General features: G+C 42.5%; 1 protein-coding gene across 4 annotated transcripts in view; it reads right to left on the reverse strand.

Annotated features, from left to right (window-relative positions):
• Positions 1 to 10,662: 10,662 nt before the first annotated feature.
• Positions 10,663 to 12,884, reverse strand: part of EMSY (EMSY transcriptional repressor, BRCA2 interacting) — a gene marked incomplete at its 5' end in the record, with an annotated part of 32,840 nt that continues 30,618 nt past the window's right edge. For all 4 annotated transcript variants that reach the window (XM_034759144.1, XM_034759142.1, XM_034759143.1 and 1 more), the window contains 1 exon segment: positions 10,663 to 12,491. In XM_034759144.1, coding sequence (XP_034615035.1) covers positions 12,297 to 12,491 — 195 coding nt within the window.

A 12,884-nucleotide genomic window follows, 5' to 3' on the forward strand; every position in this document is an offset into this window, starting at 1 on the left:
ACTAGAGTAATCAGGAACCTGCTAAAATCAATTAAGGCAGGCTAATCAGGACACCTGGTTTTAAAAGGAGCTCACTTCAGTTTGTGGTGTGAGTGTGAGGAGCTGGGAGCAAGAGGCACAAGGAGCTGAGAGTGAGAGGGTGTGCTGCTGGAGGACTGAGGAGTACAAGCGTTATCAGACACCAGGAGGAAGGTCCTGTGGTGAGAATAAGGAAGGTGTTTGGAGGAGGCCATGGGGAAATAGCCCAGGGAGTTGTAGCTGTCATGCAGCTGTTACAGGAGGCACTATAGACAGCTGCAGTCCACAAGGCCCTGGGCTGGAACCCGGAGTAGAGGGCAGGCCTGGGTTCCCCCCAAACCTCCCAATTGACCTGGACTGTGGGTTCTTCCAGAGGGGAAGGTTTCTGGGCTGTTCCCCAACCCACATGGTGAATCTCTGAGGCAAGAAAATCCGCCAATAAGTGCAGGACCCACCAAGATAGAGGAGGAGCTTTGTCACAGTGTGTAGTTTTTTTTAAATTGTTTTAATGTTTTTTTCTGTAATGCTTTTTCCTTGAGAATAAATATGCTTGCTTAGGAGCTGTATGGTAAGTTATAACTACAGGCAATACACTGGTCAGAGCCCTTGGAGAGAAGGCAAAATGCAGGTGCCGCTCTTTTAGGCAGTCTGGCTTGCTGGGAATATCACAATGTAAGGCAGGGAGGGAGTGGGACACGGGTCTCTGACCAAGAGAGGTGATGGCTTGGAGCTAGAAGCCTAAAGTAGGTGTCACTCTCGGACCACAGAGGGGGAATACAGGTTCAGTTGAAACTGTAACAATAGACAGCTGATGCCTCTGCTGCAGCACCTCCACAGATATCCCTCTGTCTGCCTTCAGCAAAGTACCGGGCAAAATCTAAGAGGTGCTTTATATGTGAGATACCTTTCTCAGGCTTAGAAGGTGAATTATGCCCAGGCTGTTCTGAGCCAGCCAACCCTAACTCCATCAGGGCATGGGGCTCTGAGTGAGACAGGCATGTTGGGTCCCCTATCACCCCAAGAATCTGCAACTCTGCCACGGAAAAGCCTGACCAGGAGAGACAGATCAGAACAGAGTGAGACTCTAAGGATGAGGATGACTTCATCTAGTGGGCCCAGGGAATAAGTCCTTGGGCAATGCAGGACTGCAAAGATAAATCCCTTGTGAAGCTATCAGTCTCCCCATAAGCCCTAAAATGGGTCTAGAATTCTTTGGAAAGAGAAGTAGGGGTAATAAATAGCTCTCCTCCTTCCCAATCCAAATCAGGAGACTTGAATCTTGAAGGGGAGGACACAGAGAGAAATTTCTAAAGGGCTTTGTGTAAGGCAAACAGCAAAAGACTGCTCTGGCCACAGCCATGTAGCCACGCCCAAAAAGCATGCCAAAAAGTAAAAAAAAGCCCCAAAAGAGCAAAAAGGGAATGAAAAAATACAAAAAATTCAGGAAGCCTCTAACTCAGACCCCTGCTCCTGTATTGAAGGAGGAGAGCTTTTGGACTCTGAATCTGAGCAGGACTTGAAAAAATCCAATACATTTTCCCCTCCTCTCCAAGATGTTTGAGGCCATGCGCAAAATAATTGTGTCCAAAATCCAGATCCAAGCTGAGCAAGCTCCTGAGGATATGCCTCAAAGCAAATATCTTCCCTCAAACTCCTCCTCTGAGATCGTGATTCCCTTGCACTCCTCCTTAGAGGATGCGATTAGAGTAGTGGGGAAAACCCAACAAGGGTATATGCATTAACAGGCATGACCTTAGATTCTATAAACTGCAAGAGACAAAATATAATATTACCAAAGTCCCAAAGGCTGGTTATCCCATCAGAAGGAAGAATTCTTCCTAAGACCCCAACAGACAGGAAGCTGGAAGCTACCCTAACAAAGGGACTTGGAAGCTTCATCAGCACATCTCTCACAGCCACATGCTTTGTGAGAGCTACCATATCCTGGCTGGAGTACCCTAGGAACCTGGAGGACCAAGATCACCCTAGCTTCAGCTCCATTCTTAAGAAAACTTCCCAGGCAACAGTATTCTTGGCAGATGCCTCAATGGATGCAATTTTCAGCCTTGGCTATAGCATCCTGCTCAGCAGCCATTCAACACCTATGGCTCCACCCCTGGAAGGTACATGCTCACTCCAAACAAGTCCCATGTTCCTCTAATTTCACAGGATCTCTCCTCTTTAGAGAAAAACTAGGTTACATAGTGGTAGAAAATGCTGCTAAATCTAAGCTAGGCCCTCCCCTCTCTGCTGAGTGCTCTAAGAAGAGAGTACAAACCTGCTTTTAGGCAGAGCCACTACTTTTGCCTATTCTCCTCAGAGGAGTATCAGAGGAAGAATAGCAGCTTTATCAAGGGCAAGTCTCAGAACCCAGGATTGAGGAGAAAACCCACAGTTGGTCCCACAATGTCCAAGAGCCCAGCATGACGAGGAAATGTGCCTCTAGCCAAACTTGAATCTAGAAGGCAGAATTTTCCACTTTTCAGAGGAAAGGAGTAAATTGACTATAGACCAGTGGATAAGAGGGAGAGTGAATCAGGGATACTCCCATAAACTACCGGCTCCATCCCATTCCTTTTTTATCCAGTTTCCCACTCCAGTGACTCTGCCAAGCACAAACTGGTCCGGAATGAGATCTCCTGGACATAGCAGCACTAGAAGGAGTTCCCTTAGAAGAAAGGTTTTCCGGGATCTACCTCATCATCATTATTGTTCAGAAGTGCACTGGGGGGGAGAGACCATTATCAGCTTCAAGAGATTCAACAAGTGGAAGAAAACAAAATTCCGCAAGGAGACCCTAGATTCTACAGTCTCATCCCTAATTTAAGGGGACCTCCTAACCTTAGTGAACCTGGCAGATACATATGTCAGTGTTCCCATATGCCAATGCTCCACAATCTACTGAGATTTCCTTAAGGCACAGATCACTACCTGTACCGAATGCTCCCATGCAGTCTCTCATTAGCCCTGATGGTCTTCACAAAGATGCAAGTCGTGATCATAGCCAGACTCAGATTGCAGAGTACTCACCATTACCCCTTTCTGGACAACATTCTGATCAGAGCTGTGACCCAGATTGGAGAGCACAAGGCTATGATTTGGACTCTGGATCTCCTGTAAGTGCATGGCTTTATAATAAACACCAAGAAAAGTTCCTTGATTCCCTCAACAAGGATAACTCACCTGGGTGTGGACATAGACAGCCTGGAGGCAAAAGTCTACCCATCACTTGACAGATTCCAGTAGATCCAGTATCTCATATCTATACTGTAAAGAGCATGAGGCCAACTAATGCTCAACTGTCCTCAGTTACTGGACCCCCCGGTCGCATAAATATGCATAGGGATCACCCCAAGAGTGTGATTGCACATAAAGTGTCTGACATATTACTGAAAGTATGGGACCACTCCCTGGAATGCATGATGGATCACATGCTGGTCCCAAAGCAGGTATTCAAGACCCTAAGATGATGGGCAGTCCCAAGGAATGCTCACGAGCATATTCCCATATGTCTTCCATACCCTCTGGTTCACACAACTGATGCCAGCCTGTAGAGCTGGGGAGCACATCAGGGACCTGAAACCACTCAAAGCATCTGGAGCCGCAACAGAAAGCGACCACAGGATCAATCTCCTAGAGCTCTGTGCCTTCAGACTGCCCCTATGAAGGTGCCAGAATCATCTAGTAGAAAATCATGTCCTGGTCCAGTCAGACAACACAATTCCAGTTGCATACATAAATAGGTTATAAGGACAGGGAACTCAGCACTACATGCAGAAATAATGACAATAATGAGATGGGCAGAAAAGTCTCTCCCTTCCCTAAAAGCGATTCACACAAAAGTGGAGCTGAACCAAAAGGCAGACTGGCACAGCAGATGCAAAGTCAACAACTTTGGGGGAGAGGGATAGCTCAGTGGTTTGAGCATTGGCCTGCTAAACCCAGGGTTGTGAGTTCAATCCTTGAGGGGGCCACTTGGGGATCTGGGGCAAAATCAGTACTTGGTCCTGCTAGTGAAGGCAGGGGGCTGGACTCGATGACCTTTCAAGGTCCCTTCCAGTTCTAGGAGATGGGATATCTCCATTAATTTAATTTATAACTCAGAATGGTGTTTGAACCAGAAAGTCTTCAACTGATCTTGCAGTTGTTTGGTCTTCCAGCACCTGAATACAAAATATCTAAAGTACTTTGCCAAGGAAGCATACCCTAAGTTCTTAGGAACACATGCCTGCAGTATTCATTCCCACCTTTCCCATTCACAGAGCAAATGATCCAAAAGATACAGTGGGAACAAGCAAAGATGACAGTGCTAGCTTTGTAGTGGCCAAGGAGACCCCGGTTTGCTGGTCTGATAGAACTGAAACTGGAATCACTGTCACGGCTACCAGCAATACCAGACTTCTTTTTCTGAGGTATATTTCCCCAACTGGACCCAGACCGTCTTCATCTAACAGCTTAGCTTTTGAAAAGAAAGAATCAGTAGCACTTGGCCTGTCTTCCAAGGTGACTGGGACTTCACTCTCATCCAGGAATCTCTACCTTAAATACCCATTCCTCCATCTGGACTAAGTTCTGTATCTGGTGCAGGCGCACACAGACCCAAGAGACCCAGGAATTCCAGCTATCCTGGGCTTTTTTCAAGAAGGTGTGGATTGATGTCTTTAACCCAGCACCATAGCACGTCAAAAGAAGAACAGGAGTACTTGTGGCACCTTAGAGACTAACAAATTTATTAGAGCATAAGCTTTCGTGGACTACAGCCCACTTCTTCGGATGCATATAGAATGGAACATATAATGAGGAGATATATATACACACATACGGAGAGCATAAACAGGTGGGAATTGTCTTACCAACTCTGAGAGGCCAATTAAGAGAAAAAAAAAACTTTTGAAGTGATAATCAAGCTAGCCGAGTACAGACAGTGTGATAAGAAGTGTGAGAGTACTTACAAGGGGAGATAGAGTCAATGTTTGTAATGGCTCAGCCATTCCCAGTCCTTATTCAAACCGGAGTTGATTGTGTCTAGTTTGCATATCAATTCTAGCTCTGCAGTCTCTCTTTGGAGTCTGTTTTTGAAGTTTTTCTGTTGTAATATAGCCACCCGCAGGTCTGTCACTGAATGACCAGACAGGTTAAAGTGTTCTCCCACTGGTTTTTGAGTATTTTGATTCCTGATGTCAGATTTGTGTCCATTAATTCTTTTGCGTAGAGACTGTCCGGTTTGGCCAATGTACATGGCAGAGGGGCATTGCTGGCACATGATGGCATATATCACATTGGTAGATGTGCAGGTGAACGAGCCCCTGATGGTATGGCTGATGTGATTAGGTCCTATGATGATGTCACTTGAACAGATATGTGGACAGAGTTGGCATCGGGGTTTGTTACAAGGATAGGTTCCTGGGTTAGTGGTTTTGTTCAGTGATGTGTGGTTGCTGGTGAGTATTTGCTTTAGGTTGGGGGGTTGTCTGTAAGCGAGGACAGGTCTGTCTCCCAAGATCTGTGAGAGTAAAGGATCATCTTTCAGGATAGGTTGTAGATCTCTGATGATGCGCTGGAGAGGTTTTAGTTGGGGGCTGAAGGTGACAGCTAGTGGCGTTCTGTTATTTTCTTTGTTAGGCCTGTCTTGTAGGAGGTGACTTCTGGGTACTCGTCTGGCTCTGTCAATCTGTTTTTTCACTTCAGCACGTGGGTATTGTAGTTTTAAGAATGCTTGATAGAGATCTTGTAGGTGCTTGTCTCTATCCGAGGGATTGGAGCAAATGCGGTTATATCTTAGAGCTTGGCTGTAGACAATGGATTGTGTGGTGTGTCCTGGATGGAAGCTGGAGGCATGTAGGTAAGTGTAGCGGTCAGTAGGTTTCCGGTATAGGGTGGTATTGATGTGACCATCGCTTATTAGCACAGTAGTGTCCATGAAATGGACCGCTTGTGTGGATTGATCTAGGCTGAGGTTGATGGTGGGATGGAAATTATTGAAATCATGGTGAAATTCCTCAAGGGCTTCTTTTCCATGGGTCCAGATGATGAAGATGTCATCAATGTAGCGCAAGTAGAGTAGGGGCGTTAGGGGACGAGAGCTAAGGAAGCGTTGTTCTAAGTCAGCCATAAAAATGTTGGCATATTGTGGGGCCATGTGGGTACCCATAGCAGTGCCGCTGACTTGAAGGTATATATTGTCCCCAAATGTGAAATAGTTGTGGGTGAGGACAAAATCACAAAGTTCAGCCACCAGGTTAGCTGTGACATTATCAGGGATACTGTTCCTGATAGCTTGTAGTCCATCTTTGTGTGGAATATTGGTGTAGAGGGCTTCTACGTCCATAGTGGCCAGGATGGTGTTTTCTGAAAGATCACCGATGGATTGTAGTTTCCTCAGGAAGTCAGTGGTGTCTCGAAGATAGCTGGGAGTGCTGGTAGCGTAGGGTCTTAGGACAGAGTCTACATAACCAGACAAGCCTGATGTTAGGGTGCCAATGCCTGAGATGATGGGGCGTCCAGGATATCCAGGTTTATGGATCTTGGGTAGCAAATAGAATACCCCTGGTCGGGGTTCTAGGCATGTGTCTGTACGGATTTGTTCCTGTGCTTTGTCAGGGAGTTTTTTTTAGCAGATGGTGTAGTTTCTTTAGGTAATCCTCAGTGGGATCAGAGGATAATGGCCTGTAGAATGTGGTGTTAGAGAGCTGTCTAGCAGCCTCCTGGTCATATTCCAATTTATTCATGATGACGACAGCACCTCCTTTGTCAGCCTTTTTGATTATGATGTCAGGGTTGTTTCTGAGGCTGTAGATGGCGTTGTATTCAGCATGGCTGAGGTTATGTGGCAAGTGATGTTGCTTTTCCACAATTTCAGCCTTTGCATGTCGACGGAAGCAATCTATGTAGAAATCCAGTCTGTTGTTTCGACCGTCCGGAGGAGTCCATGCAGAATCCTTTTTTTTTTTTTTAGTGCTGGTAGGGAGGATTCTGTGGGTTAGTATACTGTTCAGAGGTATGTTGGAAATATTCTTTGAGTCGGAGACGTCGAAAGTAGGATTCTAGGTCACCGCAGAACTGTATCATATTCATGGGTCTGGAGGGACAAAAGGAGAGGCCCCGAGATAGGACAGACTCTTCTGCTGGGCTAAGAGTATAGCTGGAAAGATTAACAATATTGCTGGGTGGGTTAAGGGAACTACTGTTGTGGCTGCTTGTGGCATGTAGCAGTTTAGATAGTTTAGTGTCCTTTTTCCTTTGTAGAGAGGCAAAGTTTGTCTTGTAAATGGCTTGTCTAGTTTTTGTAAAGTCTATCCATGAGGAAGTTTGTGTGGAAGGTTGGTTTCTTATGAGAGTATCCAGTTCTGAGAGCTCATTCTTAATCTTTCCCTGTTTGCTGTATAGGATGCTGATCAGGTGGTTTCGCAGTTTCTTTGAGAGTGTGTGACACAGTCTCTCAGCATAGTCTGTGTGATATGTAGATTGTAATGGATTTTTTACCTTTAGTCCTTTTGGTATGATGTCCATCTGCTTGCATTTGGAAAGGAAGATGAGGTCTGTCTGTATCTGTACGAGTTTTTTCATGAGGTTGATGGATTTCCATTCCATACGGCTAAATGCAGTGCCTTGCATAATGACAAGTTTCAGAGTAACAGCCGTGTTAGTCTGTATCCGCAAAAAGAAGAACAGGAGTACTTGTGGCACCTTNCTCCTGTTCTTCTTTTTGCGGATACAGACTAACACGGCTGTTACTCTGAAACTTGTCATAGCACGTCAGGTATCAGTGGTTACTAGCATTCTATTCACAGGATCCTCGGTAGTGAACCCCCAGGTTTCTAGATTTTTCAGCAGTCAGACTGGCCAGACCAGCCATCAGACCAGTCTTTCTTCATTGGGATCTACCATTAGCATTAAACACCCTGACTACTCAAGCCTTTTGAGCCTCTGGCTTCAATATCAGCGTTCTTCTCTCCATCAAAACCAGTTTTCTGGTTGCCATTGCATCTGCTAGGCAAGTTTCTGAGCTGGCAGACTTACCTGTGCAGGGACATTACTGCATGTTCCACAATGACAAAGTGGTGCTGAGAACTCCAGAATCTTTTCTCCCCAAACTGAAATCTCCTTTCCATACCTCACAGGAGGTTATCCTTCATTCTGCTCAATGACCACAGCAGCTGACCAAGAAACTGTGGCACACTTGAGACATCAGGAGGGTGCTGAAGAGTTATATCTAGTATACAGAATCCACAAGGAGATCATGCACCATTTGTCTCCTTCCATCCAAAGTGTCAAGGACCCAGAGCCTCCAAGCTATCCCTCAGACTGGATCATTATTGCATTATTGAGGCCTACTAGGCATCAGGCATTTCGCTCCAGAAGGAATCAAGGCACATGCCACAAGACTCATGGCGACCTTGTGGGCTGAATAAGCACATTCTTTCACTGCTGAGATATGCAGAATGGTCACTTAGTGATCAGCAAACACCTTTATAGGACACTATAAAGTGGACTTCATGTCTTCTGCAGAGGTCTTCGGCAGGAAGGTGCTGCAGGTTGTGGCCCAGTAAAAGCAATCTTTATGGGGGGAGAAGGAGTGTCTCCTTACCTCATTCTGTTTCAATCTATCTTTATCCCTCCTCACTCCAGTTCACGGCTTACTACTTGCCATGCATAGCAGAATTGTGGGAGACGTTGGGCTGCACAACAGAAAATGTCTTGCCCGATAATTTCCTTTCTATTAGCAGCATCTCCCACAATTCTACCCACCGTGGATAGCTTTACAGGCAAGGGTCACCATTTTATATGGATTATTACTATGCAGGCAGTCATCTGCTGTACATAATGAATTAGCATGTTATTTTTACTAATATTCTTCTGTGAGTTTTACACAGCTTTGGAATGACTAATCTGGCAGCAAGCAGAAGGAGGCATAGCCAGCAAACACTGTGCTGCAGCTTTGAACTACCGCTGGGAACTGCAGAGAGGAGGGAAACAGCCCATGGGTAGCAGAATTGTGGGAGATCCTGCTAACAGGAAGGAAATTATTTGGTAAGAAATTTTCCATTTCTCTCATTACAACACACTAATTATTACTATAAATAAAAATAAGCAATTCTACACAGCTCATTTTGAGCTATTCCATTGCGAAGACGGACAGGAAGTCAAATCTCTTCCATTTAAAGAAGATAAAACGTATCTAGGAAGAGTAAACTGAAAATAATTTCAAGCACATACCTTTGGCAGGTAGCGACAGAGATTGTTTGTTGGACATGGGAACTTAAAGAGTACATGTTTTATTTTAGTAGAGCTATGATAAGGATATGAAGCGTAATCACGAAAGTAAAGGAAATGTAATGGATGACAATCTACTTTCAGCTACTGTAGCTGAAACACAAAACATAGTCTGGACTTCAGGTGCAGTATCAAAAACCTATTATCTTGTAGATTTCTTTCTAATGAAACTAGTTACCAATTCCAGCATATTCACCAAAGATCATAAATCAAACAATTTAGGGCCTCAATTCACAACTGTTTTGGGAAAGGATTAGGAAAGAAGAAAATCTGAACTTAAGTTTAATATATCTAGTATACCAGAGAGGTGGGAGTTAGGATATCAGCATTCTTTTCCTATCTACCCAACAGTCTTCGTGCCTCAGTTTACCAATCTGTAAAATATTTACCTTTCATAACAGAGGTGTTGTGAGCCTTCATGTTTGTAAAGGCTCAATGAAAGGAAGTGACACTATGTAAGTGCAAAATATAATTTCACTACAGATATAACCCTTAGTTTCATGGACCTCTCTAAAAATTTCTTTGCAGCTATCTTAAAACAAGAACACCACAATATAAACTTTTCTGTCAAGAAACCAAAACTGGGCCAGAACTTAAACTGTGTAATATGCTATGAGTATTAAGATAAATTTAACACTTCATTTGTTTTTTTAAAATCTGTTTGTAGAAAAGAGAGCAGCCATCTAAAGTTACATAGAGATAATAAATTTAGCGGGAAGCCATACTTTATGGCAAAGTTGTAAACGTCTTATAGTGTAGCAACAGAAATACTGAAAGGGGCTTTCTTCTCTCCTGCCTTTAGCTCGGCCTATGACAGGGACATCCAATATATTGTAAGACCACGAGTGACAACAGCTTGGCACAAGCCACTGGGTTTCATCTCATCTGCATAGAATTTGAAATCCACTTTTATGAACAGTAAATATATAGACCAGGCTCATACTAACCCCTTCAATGACAGATGACTAGAAAAGACAGCTTGCCTGAATCTACTAGCAATAAAATCTGCAGCTGATAAGCTTTGTTGTCATCTTTCTTGTCAAGCTTTGTTGTCACAGCCTTTGGGGGATGGCCATACTTTAAGTATCTCTGTTCTAGAAACAAACACAGCTATTAAAACTGAAATACCATCTAGAATGACTGACAATATTTCTGTATTAATTTTTAACTAGAAAAAAGGCATAAGGTATTTTCCATTTCATATATTCTCTCTTCTCTCCAACCTGAGTGCTTCTAATGTTATGTAAAATAAAGTGGAGGAATAAGTGCTTGACACAGTATTCAATGTTGTAACTTAAAGGTGATGCAGAGAAGACAATCCAATTCTTACCCAACTATGTACAGCTTTTCCATAATATTCAGGCTGAACACTTCTCTTTGCCATTTAGGCTTATAATTAACAGACAAAACAAACATAAAAATGAAAGTCACAAGGACTTTATAAATGAAGTAACTGCTAACAGAGGCTAAAAGGAGAACCAACAGCACCATCTACAGGAGACTGCAGTGTTGTTACATACATAGATGTTCAGGACAAATATGTTCAGGTTTTTAGGTTCTGTATCTTAGTCTGATGAGCGTTTCTTCAGTTGGAATTTAAAAAACTACAATATCAACAGTAAAATCACATCTGAAAAAAGACGGACACAAAACCTGTATTATACTTTGGATGAATTATACTTACAGTAGTACTTCAGCACCAAAAAACGGGCAGTTATGCTGATAGATGTATGTACAATTGAATGAGATGTCAAAGTCTTAAAATGCTTAGTTATTTATAATGAAATCTATACAAAATGGTTAAAAAACTTTTCTATATACATTGTTTTAAAAAAAGAAAAGTATTGTCTTCATTACCAGAACGTATTAAAACGGCCTCTCGTCATTCCACCTGCACCCAAATTTCTCTCCGTGGCTTGTAACAATCATAAAAACCCAACATATTGCTTGAACAAGTCAAGTCATAAGGCTGAGGATTACCTCTGAAACATACAACTAATCAATTTAAGCTTTTAAACCCCCCAAATGGTCATTTTAAAAACAGCATGTAAGAGTAAAATATAGATTTTTAAAAGCCTCAGCTTGCATCTGAATACAGCAGGCTGAAGTTATGAGATAATGAACCAAATATTTCCAAACTTTGAACATTTGTTTTAAACCAGAATACATTTCTGCTACCCCACAGCATTAGAATGAAAACATTTGCCTGTTTAACAGGAACTAGTTAAGCAACTTGGCCTGGTTTTAAATCACTGGATTTAAATAAATTATCAGAGGTTAATTAATTAGACTAAATGGGCATTTCATGTGCTTGTGGCACAAAGAAATGTTTTGCACATTAAATTAGCATATTTCTTGTAATATAAGAAAACAAAATCCACCAAACCATGTTACCTGTTAGTGATTTTGCTTATGTCCAAACATTCACCAACAAGTAATTAAAAAAATAAACTATATTTTACGCTTATTAAAAATATGAACATTAATTGAGCTCAAGTGCAAGAAAACTAACCAATTCAGAAATTCCTGGGGCTTTTCCAGTACTGTCAGAGACACCTTTTATCTCACATGCTATTTAAAAATACAAATATCTACTAAACATTCTTTGTGATGGTGTTTTGCTCTATAGCTACAAAAAGAAAGACACAGCAAAGTAAAAGGTCCCTTTTTACTGAAAAGTTTCAGTATCTGGTCAAGAGCTTCATAGCAAGAACTTCTACTCAATCTTTTCAATTCACTATAGGTTTTCCCCCCGCCCCCTCCTTTTTTTTTTTTTTAAGACATACATTCCACTGTCACAGGTTAATGTATCTTGGTAACCATCTTTTTTGAAACAATTTTAAGATGTCGTTTCTGCAATACTGTCTTGTTAAAACACACGGATGCTTCAAGGGTCCAATGAACAACTCTAATAGGCAAAGTGCTCTAATACATCACAATACAACGGCATCTTGGACACTCGATTGCCAAGATGAATTTAAAGTGCACTCCAGTGTCCCAATTCATTAGGATTGTTCAGCAGAACTTTGAGAGGGGCTGGGCTCAGTGCCTTCCTCAGTACTGCTGTCCACATCTTGTTCCATTGCTGTCTCCTCATCATCAAGACGTTGACTAGTAAAGTTATTGAGCTCCAGGAGCCCACTGGGTTCCACTACCACATTGGAGCTGGAGTGACAAGGGATGGAGTATTGAGGGATAGTCTAAAGGAAAGAAAAAATGAAGTTTTAATACATAGTTTTGACAGGTGAGTTAAGGATCTGTATGTTTAAATGAAAGAGATATTCATGCCTATTAAACAGTTGTAAGAATCCCAGAAACACTTTCCCAAAGTCAATAAATTTGTTTTCAACCTATTGTTACAATATTGCTAAATTAAATATAGCATGAAAGGATCATTTTGCAGGATTTTTTCACTAAAGGATAAGTTGAAATAATTACAATTAAAGAAAGGATAGTCTTGTGGTTAAGGCTGATGGCTGGGACTCAAAAGATCTGGGATCAACTGCCAGCTCTGCCAGACTTCCTGTGTAACTTTTGACAAGTTACTTAATCTGTTTGCTATCTGGCCCATCTGTAAAACAGGGGTAACACAT

The sequence above is a fragment of the Trachemys scripta genome, chromosome 1 (assembly GCF_013100865.1).
Source record: "Trachemys scripta elegans isolate TJP31775 chromosome 1, CAS_Tse_1.0, whole genome shotgun sequence".
NCBI lineage: Eukaryota > Metazoa > Chordata > Testudines > Emydidae > Trachemys > Trachemys scripta.